This window comes from Calliphora vicina, chromosome 5 (assembly GCF_958450345.1).
Source record: "Calliphora vicina chromosome 5, idCalVici1.1, whole genome shotgun sequence".
Lineage (NCBI taxonomy): Eukaryota > Metazoa > Arthropoda > Insecta > Diptera > Calliphoridae > Calliphora > Calliphora vicina.
Window position 1 is genome coordinate 51,750,725 of NC_088784.1, and position 24,195 is coordinate 51,774,919.

Sequence of the window (24,195 nt, forward strand, 5' to 3'; positions counted from 1 at the left end):
GCTTATGGAGCTACCCCGGATAGCAATAAAAATAATTATTTTTATTTTTAATGCTATATTACGACTTGAATATTATCCTCCAGAATGGAAGATTTCACTGGTTACCATGATACCCAAGCCGGGAAAAAATCACACAAAAGTAGAATCATATAGACCCATCAGCCTATTGTCTAATATATCAAAGCTATTTGAGAAGATACTTATGAACAAGTTGTACCCGATGTTAACTGAAAACAATTGTATTCCGAATCATCAATTTGGATTTAGAAGAAAACACAGTACTATCGAACAAACCCATAGACTTGTAAATATGGTGAGAAAAGCGTTTGAAGAAAAGAAATACTGTTCCGCACTCTTTATCGACATCTCTCAAGCGTTTGATAAGGTATGGCATGCTGGATTAATATACAAATTGAGTCAAAATTTACCGGCAAACACACATAAGCTGTTGGAAAGCTATTTAACTGGTCGAACATTTAAGGTTAAAGAGGGAAACTTTTTAAGTACTGCACAACCCATTGAAGCTGGAGTCCCTCAAGGCAGTATCCTGGGACCTTTTTTATATTTGATATATTCGTCTGATATGCCAACTAACAATCGCACTCATACATCAACATTTGCTGATGATACTGCTATTCTAAGCATCCATGAAAACCCTCAACAAGCGTCTCGTTACTTACAAAACCACATATTTGAATTAGAAAAATGGTTAAAACAATGGAAAATTAAAGTCAACGAGCAAAAATGTACACACATAACATTTACATTGCGTAGAGAATCATGCCCCCTATTCATATCAATAACCAAACAATAATTCAACAATCGGAAGTGAAATACCTCGGAATACATCTCGATCGTCGCCTTACATGGAAAAGTCATATAGATGCAAAGTTGACTCAAATGAAATTAAAATCAATTCAAATTAATTGGCTTATTGGCAGAAACTCCACGCTTAGTTTAGATTGTAAACTTCTACTTTATAACATGTTCATAAAACCGATATGGTGTTATGGCATACAGTTATGGGGCACGGCCTCAGCGTCAAATGTAGAAAAGATCCAAAGACGCCAAAACAAGTTTCTAAGAATGATCACAGTTGCCCCCTGGTATATAAAAAACGCGAATATACACAGAGATCTAAACGTGCCCATTGTAAAAACTGAAATCTCGAAAAATGTACAAAAATATTTAAAAAAAAACTTGAAGTTCACCCAAACCCGCTGGCTCGCAACATATTAGATAACCGTGCCACATTAAGAAGATTAAGAAGGAGGGACACAGCAGACCTAATCTAGAAGGAAGAATGCCAATTTAACCAACACAACCATAAACACAAAATTTTTTCGTCCGGCACTGGCTGGACTAATTAAATAATAATATTAGATTGTATATTAAATAATTACTAAAAGCTCACAAAATTCAGATTAAGTTCAGAAATCTGACATGGAATAATAGTATGCTACCTTTTTGGAAGGTTTCTAAAGTTTTAAAACGAAAAATAAATAATATCCCTATTTTGAAAGAAAATAATGAAGTCAGTTTTACACAGCAAGAGAAAGCAGATGCGTTAGTCAAATATTTTATGTCAAACCACAACATTTCATCTCGCATAAGTGATGCAAACACAATGGATGAGGTTGATAATGTAGCAAACCAAATTCGAAGTTGTAATGTAAATCCACCAGACAACTATTTTGTAAATTGCCATAAAATTAAACAAATTATCAAAACACTAAAAAAAACAAGAAATCGCCTCGAGTTGACAAAATAAATAACAAATGTTTAAAAAATCTTTCAAATAAAGTCATAAAATACTTCACAAACGTGTTTAATAGCTGCCTGAAATTGATCTACTTTCCCAAATACTGGAAAATATATAAAACCTCATTCTAAAACCTAGTAAACCACCAGATTCTCCACAATCATATAGGCCCATTAGCTTACTGCCTTCCACCAATAAAATTCTTGAAAAAGTTTTAAAAGAAAAATTAAACAGTTTCATTGATTTGCATAATATTTTTCCTCCACAACAGTATGGTTTCCAGGGACATAACTGTTATAACAAATATTGGAAAAAATCCTGAAATAATTGTTTATCAAGAATTTTTGAAAAATGGTCTCTGAATAACAGTTAAAAATAACCAATATTATTTTGGTCTTTGATAACCATTATAAACGATATTTATTTTATTTGGTCTTATCTTGGATTTTTATATTTTTTGGTCTTCAGTAACCATTATGAAAGATTTTTATTTTTTTAGGTCTTTAATAACCATTATAAAAGATTTTATTTTTTTGGTCTTAATAACCATTATAAAATATTTTTATTTTTTTAGGTCTTTGATAACTATTATTAAAGATTTTTATTTTTTGGTCTTCCGTACACATTATGAGTACCAACAAAGTTTTTTGATCGCATGGACCCGGTTTTCTTGTATTTTAAAATAGACAGAGAAAGATAAATCGATTCAGAATTTCATAAGAATCAAGAATATTTGTGATTATAAACAGTTTTCTTTTAAAATGAGCAATATGTGGGAGCTATGACTAATTATGGACCAATCGCCATAAAATTAAGTGACATGTCTTCTGTATATATGAAACTTATTTGTGCTAAATTTTATTTGAATACCAACTTTTTAAGAAATCTATACTCGTTAAAATGGTTTTCGGAAGTGGGCCTTGTATGGGAGCTACGACTTATTATGGACCAATCGTCTCAAAATTAAGTAGTGAGAGTTCGACTTATATAAGACTTATTTGTGCTGAATTTGATTTGGATATCTATTACTAAGATATTTATGAGAGATTATCTATTTTCAGATAGGACAATCGTAGGGGGGCTAGGAGAAATAATAGACCGATTCTAACCAAATTCAATAGACTTCGTCCTTGGGGCACTATACGCTATATCACTATCGTGGTGTAGTTTATATTAGACTATCGAAGACCAAAAAAATAAAAAAATTTTATAACCAAAAAAATAAAAATCATTCATAATGGTTACTGAAGACCAAAAAATATAAAAATCTTTCATAATGGTTATCAGCATAGCTGTAACTTGTGGATAAAATGCAAAATATAAATATTTTTTATATTATTTTAGTTTTTGTTTCCAATTATAAATATTTATTTTCCAAATTATTTATTAGTTAAATAAAGTATTTGTCTAATTTATTAATAATATTTACAGTTAAATTTATGCATATTTATAACTTTTAAAACCAAATAAATTATAAATAAAATCATTTTATATTAGTTTAATGAAATTATATTGATATTTTTTTAGAAAATATTAAAATTTTATATATTCAAATAAAATAAAGTTGAATAAAATTTAAATTTCTTTCATTTAGATACAAACAAAATCAAGTAATTTATTTAGAATATTTTTTCAAACAAAATACAAAAAACTAAAATTATTCAAACAAAAAATTATTGAATAGAAATAATTCTAATAAAACTTTAGAAATATTTTTATTTCTCACAAATTTGAAACAAATAAATTTATTTTTCCAAAAATTAATGAATAGAAATACACATCTGCTCAAAATAATAGATACACCTAATTGGAAAAAATTTAAATGGCGGTAACATTGAAAATTTCCTCGCAAGCGTTAAGAATACATCATATTATTAAAATTTCTATCTGGCAATGTCATGTCAGTCAAAAATCTGGCAACTATTTGCTTTCATGTTGATTTTTAAAAACGAATTTATTTGAATTACAAAAAATTATTTGCTCATAAAAATAGATACACATCAGTAATTTGTAATTTGTTTATATACAATTTTTTTTTTGTGCAATTTTTTGTTCCTATTTACGTGAAACAGTAAGTATAATTTAAATTTTAGCAACAATTTTATAAAAAATAGGACTCTTTTGAAGAAAATGGGACGAAATCATCATTGTACCGAAGATGAGAAAAAAATTGTTCAAACGATGAGAAATCAAGGAAAATCATTACGGGAAATAGCAAAGAGCATAGGAAGATCTTTACATTTTGTCCAAAATGCTTTATCTAAAAAAAAAAAAAGAGAAACTCGCGGTAGACCAAAGAAAACCAGTCCAGAAACAGATAGGCGGATCGTCCTTATGGTTAAAAAAGACCCTTTCATATCATCGAAAGCTATTTCTGCGGAGCTATGTAACGAAATCAGTCCACAAACAGTTCGTCGTCGTCTTTTACAAGCTAAATTGCCGGGAAGAATTGCCAGAAAAGTGCCACTAATGCGCCAAAAAAATATCAAGACAAGATTAGAATTTGCTAAAGAGCACTGACAATGGTCCGGGTGTGAAGGCGAAAAAAAATGGAGAAATATTTTATGGAGCGACGAAACAAAAATAAATTTGTTTGGAAACGACTGCCAAAGAAATGTACGCCGACCAAAAGGAAAAGAATTCCACGTTAAATTTACAAAAAAGACGGTAAAACATGGCGGGGGAAACATAATGGTTTGGGGTTGCTTTTCATGGAATGGTGTTGGTCCGATATTCCGAATAGAAGATACCATGAATGCTAGTGGGTATAGAGACATATTGGAAAACGTAATGCTTCCATATGCATCGGAAAATATGCCATTAATATGGACATTCCAGCAGGACAACGACCCAAAACATAGTTCAAGATTAGTTAAAAACTGGTTCTTGGAGAATAACGTACCTGTTTTAAGCTGGCCCAGCCAATCCCCTGATTTAAACCCAATAGAAAACTTGTGGAGTGAATTAAAGATAAGGCTTTCGAAAGAAGTTTTCAAAAATAAAGACGATTTATGGGAGAAAACGCAAAAAATATGGTACGAGATTCCATTGGAGAAGTGTCAGAACTTGATATCCAGTATGCCCAGAAGAGTGGAGAAAGTTTTACAAAACAAAGGTGGATATACTGGATACTAGCTTTACTTTAATAATAAACTAATTTTTTTAAGATAAAATTTATTAGCTTTTGTTTAATAAGAATTTTTAAAAATGTATCTATTATTATGAGCACCAAATTTTTCGAAATTTAAGAAATTTAATTTACTTTATAATATTTATTATTAATTATGAAATATTTTGTTTTTGTTTTTTACTCTCCTTTTAACTATAAATAAAAATCGACTGAATTTTTTTTATAATTTTACAATATACCATTATTTTTTTTCGTTTTTAAAAAATAAATTTTGGTGTATCTATTATTTTGAGCAGATGTGTAATTCTAATAAATATTACGGAATATTTTTATTTCATAATAATACTGATGTAAATTGTCTTCTGATGGCATTCTGAGTTGAAAAAGTTATTTTCGAAACGAATTAGAATTTTTTTCAGATTTAACTTGTTTTTTTCTTAGTTTGGGAATGGAAAAATTCCGGGAAATTCGGAACCCAAATTCTCTGATATCTATTATTCTATTTTTAGAAACTACTACTAAATCATTGATTACCACTAGAATATGAAAAGAGATTTATGGTTTAAATTGTGAAGAACAAAATACATGAATTATTTTTAAAAACTGTTTTTAAAGTAACTAGTTGTTAAAAATGATCCTCTGACATGTCATTCCTCATAGGGCTCTTTAATAACCCCGCAAGTGAAAATAGGCATTCAAAATATGGTTGAATTATTTTTGAGCATTGTGTTTGTTTTTCCATAGCAAACGAAGGATCTTTTTCATAATCATCGGAAGAAAAATCTTCGTCCGATCTCATTTTCACACACAAAAATATTTTTCTAATTGATCAAAAATTTGTTGTTAAATATTTGACTTTATTTTCACAAATAAAATTATTCAAAGAAAATTTCTATGAATAAAAGCAGGGCACACTTAGAAAGGTGACTGCATCACTACAACAATACAAAAACAACAGGTACTTTGTTTTTGTTAAAAAGTAGGTGAACTGTCAAAGTTGCCTGTTGTTGTTTTTGCTTTTGGGTTTGTTGTATTTTTCGCTACAACAACCACAAGTGAATTGACAATTTAAACTGAATAAAAAAATAATCAGCTGTTTCATCGCAGTCACCTTTCTAAGTGTGTCCTGAATAAAAGTATTCAAACATTTTTTGTTGAATATTTAAATATCTTTCTTTTTTTGGAGAAATAAAGTTATTCAAAGAAAATTGCTTTGAATAAAATCTATCAACAAATTTTCGAATAAGTAAAATAATATTTACCCCCATTAACACGAAGTCTGGTTATGCCTTAACTAATAGTTATATTGTCAGTTAAAATTATTTTTGTATGAAAACTGTCAGTATAACTATTAGTTAAAACATAACCAGACTTCGTGTTACTGGGGGTTAATATTTAATTTTAACTATAAAAATAAAATTTGAAAATAATTACATGTTTTCATATAGATTAGAATTTTTTAAAATCTATTCATTACATAATAAATAAAATACAACTTATTGTTACTATAATACAAATACTATTAGTATAATTTTATAAATGTTTATTCAAAACTTTTAAGCAGAGTACCAAATATTCATTCACTTTTCACTCATGTTCATGAAAAAAAAATTTTGATTTTTGTTGTGTTATGTTCTATTCGTGTATGAAGAGACACGAAATATTTTGCTTTATTCAATCATGTAATATAGGATTTGTAATGTTTTTTTCTTGCAAAATCGAGAAAATAAGAGAAAAATTTTTTACTTTGGTTTTTGGATTTTTGAATGTTAGGTTTTACTTTGCACTAACATTAAAAAATCAGAAGCAAAAAATGTTTTTATTTTAAACCGCATACATGAAGAAAATAAGAATGCGTTTAATTTTGTTTTGCATTGTTGTGGTATGATTTATTGAGGTCAGTGCAGATTACTAGGTCATTATTATAGACAATATGGATATCTAATGATAGATATTTCAATGTCCATTGCAACGATGTATATAAGGCTATAGTAAGTTGGACCTACAATGGGTCAAAATCGGGAAAAATATTTTTTTACCCGAATTTTTTTTTCACCAAAAAAATTTTTTTTTTGTCATAAATTGTTTTTTCAAAAACATTTTTTTTAAAAACTAAAAAAAAAATTTAAAAAAAAAAATTGGAAAGAACTTTTTTAAAAAACAATATTGGAAAAAAAATTTAAAAATAATTTTGTTTAAATAAAAATATTTAAAGAAAAAATATTTTTAAGTATAATTTGGTGAAGGGTATATAATATTCGGCACAGCCGAATATAGCTCTCTTGTTTTTATTTCAATGTTCCATATTTTTTATTTAAGGACCACTTGCTTGCAGTACATGAAATGGTTAAATACAATATTGACAAAATTAAGATCAAAACTATCCAAAAAGTGACTTTCTAATATACTAATAAAAAAACTTAATTATGAACTCTTAAATTTTGATATTGAAAATAACATAATAGCAAATCTTTTTACTTCTGTAAATGTTTTAATAAAAATTGGTATGAAACCTACTCAATTCATTTTGAAGTTTTTTTTATATTTACTAAATATTATTTAGGCACCTACACAATTTAATAAATATAACACAAAATAGAAGATCATTAAAGTAAACCGTTATAACATAAACACATGCACAAGTTGTGCCTGACAACTAAAAATATTGGTCTATAATCATAGTCAAACACTAAAGTCGGTTCTTTTTAAAAACAACTTTAAAATAAAAACCAGCTTTTTATTAATTTGCAACCATAGTCAAAATTAAAGTATGTTTTAAATTGAACCGACTTTAACTGGGTGCCACCGCAAATGTAGAAAATGTTTTCATACAATATACAACAAAAAACAGACAAGTGGCAACGCTGAACAGCTGACATACAAAATTAAAAAAAATCCAAAAAACGTAAACAATAAAAGTAACCGGGACATCTAAATAAAGAAAGTTGTTTGTTGTGGAAAAATGGAAAAGATAAGATTAATATCATAATTACGATATTTTTTTTATTGACAACTGTTCAATAATTGCAAAATCTCTACCAATATCTTGTAACTTAAACATTTTTTACTTTGTGACGAACTTTTTTACTCGGCGAAGAACAGCTATGCTGTTGTTAAACGAGTTAAAAACAACTTCAGCTAGTTTTATATTTAGAGTCGACTTCAGCGTCAGAAGTATACTTTAACTTGACTATGATAGACCTAAAGTCCACTCTTAAGTAAAATCGAGTTTAATTCTCTTAAAATGTACTTTATTTTTGACTATGATTATGGGCCATTATACTTTAGTTGAAACAAAATTAATGTGAATGGACATCTCAAATGTATGTAGGTATGTATGTATAATACACAACAGTAAACGCATTGTTAACAATTTTTTTGTTTCTTTTGTATAGTAACAAATAAAACAAACCAAATGAGCGCGATGAGAAAGCCTCTTAATTTTGAACATTGGACATTTTTTACTCACTATTCACATACGTATATGTACTCTAAATAAAAAACTAGTGTATTTATTTATGTATGCTGAAAAGTCAAAAAATTCTTAGCTACTCATTTTCAAATGGAAACGTAAAACAAAACATTTGCAAATTTCATTCATGACAATTTATTATGAATGCATAATTTTAAGTGTTCATTCATGAATTCTTCTGAACCCTGCTTTTAAGTATAATTTATTTAATATCGTATTCTATTGAAATCGAATAATATTTAATGCTTTATATTCTAAATAGATATATGTATGTTAATTAGTATCCTATTTTGAAAAATATAGAATGATATCAATATAAATTTATTTTTTCAAATATAACTAAAATTCAAAAATAATAAGTTTTTGGAAATATTTCGAATAGAAATATTCACAATTTACAGCTATGGTTATCAGCAGGGCATCCAAAAATATGCAATATCATATTTTTTTCTGTGCGTCGTATAAACATACGAGTTAGTTATATATCCGTTTCAGACAATTTTAAGAATTTTGGCATCGATTTGTTAGTGCATATTTTTTCATATTTTGCTCTTTACTGCATATTTTATCATATTTTGCGTTTTATAGCATATTTATATATTCTTTGGTTTAACTGACAAGTAAGAAACTAGCTCTTAGTTATTGAATATTATAGTGCAAACAACAAAGTTTTTTTGGTTTGAATATCGAATTTTGTACCAACCAACAAAGCGTCATATAGGGGAAGTATTACTTTACTTCTTTAATTTGAAAAAAGTAACGCTGAAGCACACCGACTGCTCATCAAAGCTTATGGTAAATGTGTTCCATCGGTTTCAAAGTATGAAAGATGGTTTGTGTGGTTCAGGAGTGGTGATTTTGACACGGAAGTCAAAGATTGAATTGGAGACATTACTCCATGAATATTGTTGTAAAAATCAACAAGAGCTTGCAAAATCATTCGGAGCTACTCAAACAGCAATTTCAAGCAGCAGGATTAATCCAAAAGCAGGGAAATTAGATATATTCATGCAGCTGAAATCTGGCCATATAATCAAAGGGAACCTGTACCGAAAGCAACTGATTCGTTCATTGGCCGAAAAACGCCAGAATATTCGTCCAGAAATGAAACCGTAATATTCCATCATGACTTAACTCGACCACATGTTGCAATACCCATTAAAACTATTTAGAAATAACGGTTTGGGAAGTTTTGCCTCACCCGCCTTATAGTCCAGACATTGGCCCGACATTGGTCTCAAAAGTTGAAGAATCCATATGTTGACACAAAGATGGGAAAAGGTCGTATTTTTCAAGTTATACACCCAATAGTATTTGCTTGTGCGAAGTATAGGAAAACAAATATATTACACTCATTCTCTCTCTTTATACTCTCACACCCAAACTGCTACAAATCAGAGTATGAAAACAAACAAAAGCAAACGTTTGCAAAATGTACAAAACAAATCAAAATTTTTATATTGTAAAACAAATCAAAATTTTTATATTGTATTGTACATGAGCAAAAACAAAACAAAAACATTTGAGTACAAAACAGTTAGAGAAACGTATTTTTTATTCGTTTTTTTTTTTTTTTTTTTTGTACTGTGTTCTCTATTATAATGAGTAAATCAATTACCAAACATTTGTTAAACGTTTTTTATCAGAATGTTTCAATATTGTTCTTACTCTTTTCTTTTCTAGCTGCGTACGTTTATATTAATGTACAGTTTGCGCTCATGAGCAAAAACAATACAAAACAAAATGGGACTGCAAAAGAACAAAACAAAACGATAGCAAACGTTTCGATTTGTTTATTTCCGTACTCTGCTACAAATACTAACAATACCAACTAGGGTATTCAATCGATTAACCGTTAATCTGTTAACTGTTCGAATAATTCAAAATTTCCGATTTTCAAATAACAAATAAACCGATTAATTCGTGTCGATTAACCGAAATTTATTATTTTTGCACTTTAACATATTTTATTGCATTTATTTTTCCGTTTTAATTCAAATGCAAATGTAAATGTCAAAGTAAAATTACATATTTATTCGAACATATAACAACTGACATATTTAATTTACATGTATTTGTCGGATAAGAACATGATAATAGACGAAACTGGAGACATACATGACTGAAACGAGTCTTTTATCAGAACTTATCGAAATTATTAAAAATATTCAAAATCTAAAAAAATCCATAAAGGTGTAATGGAGGATTTTAGTTTATTTTCATGTATTGTAATATTAAAAGTCACATTTATATGCTTAAAAAAACCCAAAAAAAATAACAGATATTGGATATTCTTTATCATGACTTACTTTCGATTTCTCCAACATCTACAATCAGCGAGAGATTTTTCCAAGTCGCGTTTTATTAAAACTAAAGAAAATTATTTATTTTTTGGGTGAATTGTTATGTTTTGTTTATTTTTTATGTTTTTGTCCTTTTTCGGAAATTATTCGGTTAATCGAATAATTTAAAATTAACCGATTATTAACCAGAAACTCGATTAATTGAATACCCTAATACCAACTTATAACAGAAACACTAAAGTTTTGTACAGGTACAGTATTGCGTACAGGTACAATGCACAGTGGAGGATCTGAAAAAAAAGTGGAAATAAATCTGTAACTTCTAAACGAATAGCCCGATTTTAATAAAATTTCCCATGGCGATAATTTGGGCTTATAACACCGTGCCACAATGCCCCAAAGTGGAGCACCTCGGGTATATCAAAAATTAAAAATTATGCCAAATTTTTGTTTGCCATCCGATTTGAAAGATTTTTATATATATGGAATCTACTAGACGAGATATACAAAAAACATTGCTTTAGCAATGTTTTTTTCAAAAATGTACAAAATTTTTAAGAATTAAAAAAATTATAGAAGACTTTTTTCAAAAATATGCGAATAAAAAATTATAGCTGATTTTTTTTTAAATTTTTTATTTTTTTATTTTAATTATTTACATCAATACATACAAAACCTTCTTGGCCAATAATACATGTATCGTTAGATCTATATTCATGTCATTAACTGTATAATTATATATAATAAATGTAATTACAAATTAAAAATAAATTCTATTTACATATGCATACATAATTAAGAGGCCCCCCAGCCGAATAAATTATTACCAAATATAATTAAAGAAAAAAAATTATTCTTAACACTACTCAAACCCATTAAATTTTAAAATGCAATAAAAGATTGTTTATGAATCGTTTTTAATGAAATTTTACACTTATATAGAAACGTTCGACCCAAATACAAAAGTGAAAAAGATATTTGTGAATTGTTAATGACAATCCCACAATTCCCAAAAAACTTTCCAAAAATCTCAAAATTGGGATTTTTTAGATTTTTTGATTTATTGAAGGCACAAAGCAAGGAGCTATGAAATCGCTTTGCACAATATTGAAAAACATATTGGGACACACAAAACAGGTCTTAATTTTTTGAAAGCAGCTATGCGATTTGAGAAAATGTTGTCTTATAAAAATATAGGTTTTTAAACAATTCTTTCCTACTATTATTACTACATGTCTTGTTAATTCAAAAAATTATATTTCAAGAAAATCGGGAACAAATTGGATCCGTTATTAGTAAAAAACCAGACCAAGGTAGGTAAATAAAATAAAATTTGACTTTTCAAATGCGAATAACTCGTAAACTATAAGAGATAAAATATGGCTAAAGCAATGTTTTTTGTAGATCTCGTCTAGTAGATTCCATATATATAAAATCAAATTTCATATCGGATCGCAAACAAAAATTTGGCATCATTTTTAATTTTTGATATACCCGAGGTGCTCCACTTTGGGGCATTGTGGCTCGGACCATCCTTGGTGTTATAAGCCAAAATTCAAAACTTAATCTCAACACCTCCTCTATGGCCATGGGACATTTTATTAAAATCGGGCTATTCGTTTAGAAGTTACAGATTTACTTCCACTGTGCAATGTTCGTATTGATGAATGATTTAGTGACTAAACCATTCATCAATACGCACTCATTTCAAAACACACAGAAACATGTACGAACAGTTGTAACTGTGCACGTCTTTAATATAAATTCAATAATGTAATAGTTTGATTTAATTTAGAACACGTTTACTATGCAAATGGATTTATGCAGACCTCTTAATAGCAAAATAAATTGTGAAAAAAACAAGTAAGAGAGCTATATTCGGCTGTGCCGAATCTTATATACCCTTCACCAAATTATACTTTAAAATACATTTTTAGGTAAACAAAATTGAATTTTTTTTTTAATTGTTTTTGAAATTGTTTTTTAATTTTTTCCAAATTTTTTTAAAATTGTAAGACAAAAAAAAATTTTTGATAAAAAAAAATTCGGGTTAAAAAATATGTTTCCCGATTTTGACCCATTGTAGGTCCAACTTACTACAGCCTTATCTACATCGTTGCAATGGACTTTGAAATATCTATCATTAGATATCCATATTGTCTATATCAGGGGTGCCCACAAGTTCCTTATGGAAGAGTAAACACCAATACATTTAAAGAAAAACTACTATTTATTCAATATTTTTTGTTGTTAAAACCAATTCATACAAAAAAAACTCACTTTCAAAACACACATTTTTAAAATATCATACGATAAACAAAATCTACATTGATGATCGCAGTCGTCAATGTTTACCAGCAAAGCATACGAAAGTGTTGTTGCTTTGAAGAACGACAAAAAAATAATCACCCCTATCGTGAAAAACATGTGAAATTTATGTTCCCATGAAATATTTATTTCCCTCAAAGGGAAAATTGCTATCGTGATATTCCCTTAAACTTTTCAATCACAATAGTTGATTTTGTTAGTAGCAGCTGTTTATTGTTTACAAAATTTCATCTAAAAATTTCACAACATGGGGAATTTTTTCACGTGAACAAAGTTTATGAACGAAAAATGGGAAATGGGTACATATTTCATGTGAAATATTCACCCCTATCATGAAAAACATGTGAAATTTATGTTCCCATGAAATATCCATTTCCCTCGAAGGGAAAATTGCTATCGTGAAATTCCCCTGAACTTTTCATTCACAATAGTTGATTTTGTTCGTAACAGATGTTTATTGTTTATAAAATTCCATCTAAAAATTTACCAACATGGGGAATTTTTTCACATGAACAAAGTTTATGAACGAAAAATGGGAAAAGGGAACATATTTCATGTGAAATATTGATTCGCGATAAGGGTGATTGATTCGCGATAGGGGTGAATAAGACAAAGTTGTTTGTGTATTTTGTATTGCTAGTGCTGAGTGCTCTAGTGAGTATACAAAACACACAGCCAATAGCTAAGAGCATTTACAAAAACAAATGAGCACCAAGAGTATAGGGCTTGGGCATGACTGGTCTATATTAATGACTTAGTAATCCAGATATAGATCAAAAATAGGTCAAAAATCGAGGTTGTCCCGGTTTTTTGCTCATATCTCCGTTATTTATGGACCTGCTGATTTTAAATAGCAAACTTCTCGAAAGCATGTCTGACAGAATTATTGAAGATTTAGATCCCGAAGATATCTGGGGTCTTCAGAAAATTGATTTCAACAGACAGACGGACATGGCTTAATCGACTCCGCTATCTATAAGGATCCAGAATATATATACTTTATAGGGTCGGAAATGAAAAATTTAGAAATTACAAACGGAATGACAAACTTATATATACCCTTCTCCCGAAGGTGAAGGGTATAATAAACTACATTTTCAATTTTGCTGATTTTCTATACCAAACTGCTTAACACAATATTACATATTTTTCTTGAAATCCTGCTACGTTTTTTTTTGTGTATTTTGGACGTTGAGTGCTCAATCGATTAAAAGCTAGTTTCTTACTTGTAACTTAAACGTTGCTTAACACGCTGTTATATTAAACCTGAAACATAAAGAACTGGCCACTTAAAATCCGTACGCACTATAGTAATCATAACAGCGCCCCCTGTTATCAAAATGGAAAAAGATTTACAAACGTTTTTAACAACAAACCTACCATTATTCTACAATGAATTGTAAGTCATTATGTTTAGTTTTAAAAAGTATAGACACAATGGAAAATGAAGCTAGAGATAAAATTGTGCACAAATACGTAGAATATTCGACTTTGTTGGTTTTATATATTATTTTGTCATAATTAAAATCATTTTTATAATTTTAAATGTATTATTGTTGAGTAGAATATAAGCCATATTTGGCCCAATGGGCTTGGTTTTGAATTTAAATAAATAAAAATCTGATTTTCGGCATATATCAGGTCAAAATTTCTACATCTCGGCAGCTCGAGGTTAAATATGTGTAAGTAAAATTGAACAAAAATATTAATATGGCAGGCAATCCGCAGCTGCGGTTTGAAGAGTCAAGCTTTTCAGACATGTTTTTAAAGAATTTTCAGAATTATATATAAAAAGAGAGTTTGGAAAAGCAATTGCTGTCATTTATAAGACATCACACATCTGATACAAAGTTTCAGCCAAGTTGTCATTACTCAATGACAAGTTGTCATTACTTAAATACTACTAAAGCTACGTTTCCGCATACACCGTAATCGGCACCGAAAACGAAATTCCATACATTTGCACCGAAAAAAAGTTCGTTTCAGATCATTTTTTCGGTGCAAATGTATGGAATTTCGTTTTCGGTGCCGATTATGGTGTATGTGGAAACGTAGCTTAAGAAGTGGTATAATCAGAATAATATTGATATTATACCGAAACACATCAATTAAAAAACGTAAATTGAAAAAGACTGCAGGTACAGTAAATAACAAGATTTTGATGAGAAAAAAGAGGAATAAATATGCTGGAATAACGGTAGAAGTGGGAAGAAAAGTTGTGCAGCTATTAATGGGAGGCATAAGAAGAAAAGCCAGAAAATTTATTCGCAATAAAGACACATAAGCTCACAGTTATATTTTTTTAAAGCTTCATAAATTACCTTTAATTTCATGTATAAAATATTCACCCCTATCGTGAAAAACATGTGAAATTTATGTTCCCATGAAATATCCATTTCCCTCGAAAATTGCTATCGTGATATTCCCCTAAACTTTTCATTCACAATAGTTGATTTTGTTCGTAACAGCAGTTTATTGTTTACAAAATTCCATCTAAAAATTTCACAACATGGGGAATTTTTTCACGTGAACAAAGTTAATGAACGAAAAATGGGAAAAGGAAGCATATTTCATGTGAAATATTCACCCCTATCGCGAATCATTATTTCACATGAAATATGTTCCCATTTCCCATTTTTCGTTCATAAACTTTGTTCATGTGAAAAAATTTCCCATGTTGTGAAATTTGTAGATGAAATTTTGTAAACAATAAACAGCTGCTACGAACAAAATCAACTATTGTGAATGAAAAGTTTAGGGGAATATCACGATAGCAATTTTCCCTTCGAGGGAAATGGATATTTCATGGGAACATAAATTTCACATGTTTTTCACGATAGGGGTGATTGATTCGCGATAGGGGTGATTAACATACGTTGTTTCATTTTAAAGTTATCGTCGCTTTAATCCGTACGGATTTTAAGTGGCCACTTCTTTATTTAGACGGAATTTAACCAATGATTATGTTTCTCTCTAATGGATTAATTTTGTCAGCATTGCCTTATCTTTTAGTGAAATCAATATGGCAATACCTTAATATCTTTTTTTTGTAAATATTTTACTTAGTAAAAGAAAAAGTAATTATATTGATGTTAATAAAGCAAATAAGTTTGTCATTCCGTTTGTAATTTCCACAATATAATTTTCCGACCCTATAAAGTATATATATTCTGGATATAGCGGAGTCGATTAAGCCATGTCTGTCTGTCCGTCTGTTGAAATCAATTTTCTGAAGACCCCAGATATCTTCTGGATCCAAATCTTCAATAATTCTGTCGAACATGCTTTCGGGAAGTTTGCTATTTAAAATCAGCAAAATCGGTCCACAAATGGCTGAGATATGATGAAAAAACCAGGACAACCGCGATTTTTGACCTATTTTTGATCTGTATTACTAAGTCATATGGATATCTAATGAAAGATATTTCGAAGACCTTTGCAACGACGTATATAAGACCATAGTTAGTTGGACCTACAATGGGTCAAAATCGGAAAAAATATTTTTTAACCTGATTTTTTTCAACAAAAAAAAATTTTTAAATTTAAAAAAAAAAATTAAATTTAAAAAAATTTAAATAACAATTCGTAATGAAAAAAACAACTTTGGAAAAAAAATTTGTTTACCTAAAAAATATTTAAAATTTGGATTTTGAAGTATTATTTGGTGAAGGGTATATAAGATTCGGCACAGCTGAATATAGAGAGCTATATTCGTTTTTGCTGGGTTATATATTTAGAAAGATATAAAAACACTTACCAATAGTAATTTATCAGATAGCTCTTTCATTTCTTTTTTAAGTTCCTCTTGTTGCATTACATTGACTTCTAGTGTTGTTAATTCTTTAGCCAAAAGTTTACAAAGATCTTTGTTATTGGAGTTATTGACCATTTCATTTAAAAATATCGACGCCAAGTTATTGTGCGAATTCTCACAATTATTTCCTGAGATGGCATCTGGGCGGGTGGCATCTATTATAAAGCGAGTAATAGTTTCGGGTCTAATATCGTGCAATGGACTGTCGTATGGTGCCGAGAGGACTGAATTTACAGTTATCATTAGACATGGTTGCAGAAGGTTTTGTTTTCTGTGTTGAATGAGATTCTCCAGAAAAACGCCCAATATTTGATTTATTTCTGGTTCTAAATTTGATTGTGTAATAATATTATATACATAAAATGTTTAAAAGTTGAGGGCACTTACCTGTTGCTGGATTGAAATAACGCAACAGTAATTTTTCAATAATGTCACGATTATCGATGTGACCGTGTAGAACTAATCGACAGAAACCATTTATAATGGCACGCACAATGCACATATCATCACAAGAACCGAGAAAATGTGACATCATATAAATAACTCCAACACCTTGTCCCAATGTTGTGGACTGTCGAGTGTCATCGTCGGCATCGATAAACTCGAGCGTATTATAAAGTTGTCGACCGGTTTTCTTTGCTTTATTTTGTTCCTCTTGAACAGCAAAATTGTCGACACCATAACGGTCAAGCAGTTCGAATATGCTCGTTATGGCAGTTTCCCATATTCGAATATTATGATTTTTGAAGAACTGAGCATAAAGTTCATCAAACACATCTTTTGCCAAAGGCTCATAAAGCATACTGAAAGCCGCCCCACACTTCAAAGCCCAATCTCGAATTGCAATTTGATTCGAGGCAATATGGCGAAAAATAAATTCCTGTAGGGAACAAATTTTATTAAAATGAATTTTCGTTATGTATTATGGGTTTTATATTTCAATATTTCCACTTACATTGTATAATCGGCAAATGTTGTGGCCTAATACCTTAACACGTTTTGACACCACCATGTAATAAGTAATTTGTAAACTACGTAATATGTAATCGTGCTTTACAACTTTAGAAAATTGTGGTTGCGCTGAATCGCCAGAATTGCTATTGCGTTTTTCTAATAATGGTCTCAACAGATTTGTGAATTCCTCAGTTGCAATATTTTTTTCTTCTATTATTTGTTGTGCTCTCACATAGTCCTTCATTTGCACATAATCCATCTCTTGCTCTTCTAAATCTAATATCTTTACCTTGAGTGATGACAGCTTTAAATTTAGATCGGCATCAGTTGAGTTGGCCAGCAACTCACTAATCAGATTTCTATCGTGCACCAAGTCATGTTGCTTTGCATTTAGACCACATATGTCATGAATTATATCTAAAAAGAACTACACAAAGATCCAGAACATAAACAAATTAATGTAGGTAGTACTACTTTTATTAATTCAATCATTCATACCTGATGTCGCGTGTTTTGATCAGTTATTAAATTCTCTGCACATTTTACAATAACTTCAATGACTTTTTCATCTAATGCACAATTTTTGAGGAGATGTTGTAAAAGTTTCTGCAAATTACCACGTCCAATTTCATCTCCCAAATCAAAGGTGTACAGAATCTCCATAAGCGAGAGGAGAATATACTGAAACTCCATTGCTTCAAATTTATCCATTTCAACTTTACGAGTTTGACAGTAGGACTCAACATAAGAGCAGAATATACTTAATTCTGGTATGACCTGGTCCAACTCTTCAGCCATCTCATTTTGCAAATATTCCGTCAGACATTGCCAATAAAAAGACATCTCCAAATTGAGTCTCTCATGAGGTACACAACGATAGAATTCACCACCATCCTCGTCAAGACACAAGCAAGCAACAATATCAGCCTTGTATTGTCGCCTGAAATAAAAAAATATTTATTAATACAATGTCGTTTTTAATGTACACGTATTTATGTAATTTTAAAATACCTACTGTTTCTAATTATAAATAGTTACACTAAATAAAAAAAATATTATTTGCTCAATAAAAAATTAGTATAATAAAATTAAACAGCTGAGAACACGAAAGAAGCTGTGCCACTTTAAATAGTTTGAAAAGGCGCACCGCGTAGTACGTTTTTAAAAATTAAAATGTAGTAATGTGGTTAAAGTATTGTAGAGCCCAAACTGTCATAACCCATCACATGCGCTAAATGCCATTTTATCCTTATCTTTGCCAGAAATTTCAACTTGTCAAAAATTATATCCAACGTCCAAGGGTATTTCAACATCCTACTAAATCATAAACTTTTTGTCCCATATATGGAGACTATTCCGTGACTAATGATGAAATCTGCGACAATGTTGGCCACAATAAATACATGTTTGACAATTGTTTCCTGTGAGAATAGCGAATTATTTCTCTGTGAGAATAGCGAATTATTTCTCAGTCTAATATTTTTCGTTTAAAAATTTTGGATTTTTGAATACATACTGATATATTATACATTTTGGACTATATTTTTTTTTATTTTTTTTTTATTTTATTTATTTCAATTAAAGTAATATAACAAGCCTTCAAGGCCAATAAACTTATATTACAAAAGTAAATTCCTGAGTAAAAGTTATTTAAGTAAATCTAGAAAAAAAATATAAAATTACATACATAACATAAGTTACGAGTTGGCCCAGCCAGTGAATAATCTAATAAGAAAATTAAATAAATTAATTATAAGCGTCCCAGAAGTAGTGACCAAGATTTAAACAAAAAATAAAAATTGTATATGTAGAGTTTGAGTGTTTAGTAGCATTAATGAGAATTCAGAAAAAGTTGCAATAGTTTTAAACGAAATGCATTGTTAGAGTGAGAAAAAACACGAAGTTCCAAAGGCAAATAATTCCAGCTTCTAGCGACTCTAACAATAAAGGAACGCTCAAACAAACTGCATCTTATCCTAGGAATAATAATTTGAGGATTTCTTGTAGAGTGACAAAAGGAAAACTCGGCACAGAGACGAACAGGCATACCAGCAGTTCTAATAACCTTGTAGAAAAGTAATAATTTACGAATATCTACAAATTGCCTAAAATTACATCCCAAAAATGTACTAACATATTCAGATATATGCATCCATCTTCGAATATTATAAATATAGCGAACAATAATATTAAATATACGATTTAGTTTAGCCGATATATAAGCCACAGTACCAGACACAACCTCAAGTCCGTAGAATATATGAGGCATCAAGAGAGCATATGCTAGTTTAAATCTCATCTGACAAGGCAGATATATTCGATTGGAGTAAATACGTCGTAATATTCCCAATACTTTACCAATATACAAATTATGTACTTTCTGCAATAAATTCACTTTTTTTAAACAAAATAAAAGTTTGATTAAAATATTATGAAATATTGATTTAAATAAAATCAATAGTTAAAACAAAGTTTAACTATGCTTTAAAAGATTATTGTAATAAAAAACAAAAAAAGTATGAGATCCATTTAAAGTCTTTGGATGACTAAATCAAACACAAGATAGATATCAGTATCTAAATCGAATATAAATTGCGAAAGAATTTAAAAGAATTCTGTAATCCTAGATTGTTTTAAAAAAAAAAAAAAAAAAAATTTACCAATAAATGATTCTATTTTTCCAAAGCCACATCTTCCAAAATATCACCATCACTCAAGATTCCAAGACAAATAGACAAATAAGTTCATCAGAGTGGACTATATTTTTTTCTATATAATATCAGTTATGCATGCAAAGAAAATTTGGCCTTTAGACGAAAATGGACTATAGGCGAAATGGACTTTAGAACAAATAATTTGTATGAAATTTGAAAAAAAACATCTGCAAGTGAATAGGACTGTTTTGGCTTACATCCGTTTTTGGCGTTTAATCGGAATGGACTATAAGCGAAAAGTACTGTATTTGCTATTTTATGTATGATACTTTTATTATATTGTTTCACTTTAGGTGTTATTACTATATAATATACATACATATGCATATTACAGAAATAAATGAATTAATGAAATGATTTGTTTACAAAATTGTATCACACTTACTTGAAAATTTCACGCAGAACTTGTTTTCCAATTTTACGATAACGATTTATTTCTACCTCGTTTGCATCAAGTTTGAGGGCGCCTATCAGAGCTACCAGATCCTTTTGATATGATTCTATCCATTGTTGCAACAAAACGTTTGTTACAACTTTTCGCACTGATTCAGAGCGGTCATTAAGGCCCTGTTCGAGCAGAGTTAAACGTTGCGATACCTTGTATGATCGAACTGGATAACTACTCATATGAAGATATGTATGTCGACGAACTTTTTCATCAATATCCCAAAGACGGTCTAGAATATAAGGTATAGTGTGGTAGTTTCTACCCATGCAAGTAATAACAGCTTGTCGGACACGAGGGGAAGGATCTGAACAGAGGTGATATTGATATGAACGCAACACAGGATCATCTGGGTTGTCGGGGACTTGTAGACGTTGCATTGCTAATATAGCCTGTACACGTACACTCGGTGAAACGTCAACTAAACGCCCCACCATATATTCCATGATGCTGTCACAAATAATATCATCTAAAGTTGCTTCGTTCCCAAGAGCATTTAGAATCATATTAACAAATTGACAGAGACGAAAGCGGATGTGTGGATTATTTGAAATAGTCTGCAAACAAAAGTTATTTATGAATAAAAAATGTTGTATTTAACATAAAATAAAACTTACGGTTAACAGCCAACGACATATATCGGCCAGTAGAGCATGGGTCTCATTGCCTTCAAATGAACTTACAAATTTAGCACAGAATAAGAGAGTTGTGTGTGCAAACTCGTTTGTTTCTTCGGCCACCATTGCTGTTTTTATCATTTTCACAAAAGTAAAAATAAAGGCATCATGATTCGTCTAGAAATATAATAGCATTTTTTCACAAATTTTCTTCTAAACAATTTTTAATTAGTATTCTACCTTTTCGTACAGTTGCTTCAGTTCCTTGATATATTTTTTGTGAAATGTTTCGTTTAATTGCACCTTGGACATAATTGTATAAATTGGACCATTACTCAACATTGCCATTTGATTTGTTGATGTATTATTAAGTTGTTGTTCCTCCTCATTCTCTTTTTCCTCATTAGCCACGGGAACTTTTCGCTTTCTCCCCATTTTAATTAAATAATTTTAATTTTCAAATTATTTACACAATTGTTTTTATTTTTCGATACTATAAGAAATTAGTCTAGGAATATCACTGTTTCATATATGCATCAAGCCGAAGTGATGCCAAACAAATGACGCCTGTTTAAATGCTATGGTGAATAAGCAAAAATGGTGGAATTATTTAAAATAACAGTAAAAACTTGGTATCACCAAAAAGTAATGTTCACCACCAGTCAGTGATGGCACTTTAGTGGTTTTACCTGAAAATCAAGCGATTTTTAGAATGTTAGGAATAACACCAAGGTGCATTTAAATCAGGGACTGTCATTTCATAGCACAATTGTGCAGACGAACAACCAGTGTTGCCACCAAAAAAATTATAAACTACACATGCCTCATGCCTAAATTACACATACGAGAAAAAATTACACATGTAAATAAATTTTCATGATTTCAATAGGAGAAATTGTCTAAAATTGCCACAGTGGACTCTGGGATGTTTGGACCAAATACGATCACTTTATTGTCAATGGACAATTTTCACTTGCGGTGATTTAAATTTATCCAGGAATTGTATATATGAGGGGTATTAAAGCAAGGTTAGCAATCTCTTTTTTTAGTGAACTTTTCTAATTTAATGAATTCTTGAGATCAGTCAAATATGTCAATCCCAAATACGCTTTTAACAAATATTAATCAATGTCCATTCGGAGATTGTTCCATTGGAAATTGTTACATTTCTATTAAAAATTTAACAATACATATTTAAAAAAAATAGCACACTGTTTGCTTAGTCGACTCAGAAAGTGATCCTGAGCAGATTGATATACTTTGATCTTATAGAATATTTGGGTCTTTAACGCACTATTTTTTTAAAAGGAATTTATTGGCAATCTTAAAGGATATTAAAGGATTTTAAAGGACATTTTTGACATCTTTTGATCCTTACAGGATAAAATAAAGATAATACAAAATATTTTACAACTCTTCTTGTTCTTTTAACATACAATTTGGCATTGTTGGAATAGCAGGAGTATTTTTAAATATTTTTTGAAAAATGTACTTCTTTGAAACTTTGAAGTCCTTAAAAAGGACACAGGATCACGAAATGAAAAACTGAAAACACAGTTTTTCTCCATTTATAGTTTCAGACGTATGTATATCATCCGGTTCGTGTCTAATGAATTTTTTCTCTATTTGTCGGACGGTGTATTAAGTGCTTCGAAATCAGTTTTGTTTTCAGTTTCAAAGATAAATATTGTTTACTATTTGTTTAAAAATTATAGCTCTGATCATTTTCCTTCCCAGTAAATACTTTACCAGTAAAATCTTGTAACGTTTACATTTTTAAAATTTGTAGTTAGAAATTTGAAATAAAGCTTCCAAAATAGTAAGTCAATTTTATTGTTTATTAAACACAAAACAGTTTTTACGGGTATAAAAAATAACTAGTAACAATTTGTAAATAAATTTTTCTCACACAAATTCCTACGTTCTTGTTTTTTTCTCTTAAGATTGGCTAACGTTACCCAGAAATAACTGCAATTACCGTTACCGATATAATAGTTTATACCGTTATCTGTAAATACCGTTACCCTTATTCTATAAACAATTTAAAATTATAAAAATACAAATTTTCGATTTTGGGTTAGCTTGAAAATTAACGTTTTTCCAATAACAATTTGTAATAACTTGTAAAAATGTATAGTTATTGAATAGTATTTGTTGTTTTATATTTTTTTCATGTTGGAATTAAAAGTCTTATATATAAACTAAAATTTAGTTTCTATTACCAATATTACGCAAACAAAACTATCACAAACGGCGAAATGTCCACTTGGAAAACCAAACATAGCAATCTCCAAATTACTTATCGTATTTTTCTGCAAACCTTAATGTTAATTTAGTACAAACTTGATTCATATCCTCATCTTATATATAAATAGGCCACACGTTTTTTGTGGTACACTTTTAAGTATGTTATTGTTCACCAATATTAATAAAACATATATGGTTTTCGAATTTCGGCCACCGGGCGATCCTAGTACATCCTAGTACATTATACTGAGTAACAAACGAGTACAATATAATAAATATGAATACATTTAGAGATACTGGATATTTATTTATCAACTAAAATAGAGGATATAGCTACTTTTCCTCATATAAATGTACATATTTATTTCAGTCGGTTTTGAAATCTGAACAATCCATAATTCATTCATTC

The 24,195-nt window shown here is 29.6% G+C and overlaps 1 protein-coding gene across 1 annotated transcript in view; it reads right to left on the reverse strand.

Moving 5' to 3' along the window:
* Positions 1–22,066, reverse strand: part of Cap-G (Chromosome associated protein G) — a 35,583-nt gene extending 13,517 nt beyond the window's left edge. Inside the window, exons 1-7 of the mRNA XM_065510615.1 lie at positions 21,780–22,066; positions 21,540–21,716; positions 20,863–21,479; positions 18,262–18,703; positions 17,765–18,190; positions 17,197–17,689; positions 16,753–17,135 (exon numbers count right to left, since the gene is read on the reverse strand). Of these exons, the coding sequence (XP_065366687.1) occupies positions 16,753–17,135; positions 17,197–17,689; positions 17,765–18,190; positions 18,262–18,703; positions 20,863–21,479; positions 21,540–21,716; positions 21,780–21,974 (2,733 nt within the window). The 5' untranslated portion in view covers positions 21,975–22,066. The remainder of the gene's footprint in view (positions 1–16,752; positions 17,136–17,196; positions 17,690–17,764; positions 18,191–18,261; positions 18,704–20,862; positions 21,480–21,539; positions 21,717–21,779) is intronic.
* Positions 22,067–24,195: the final 2,129 nt, after the last annotated feature.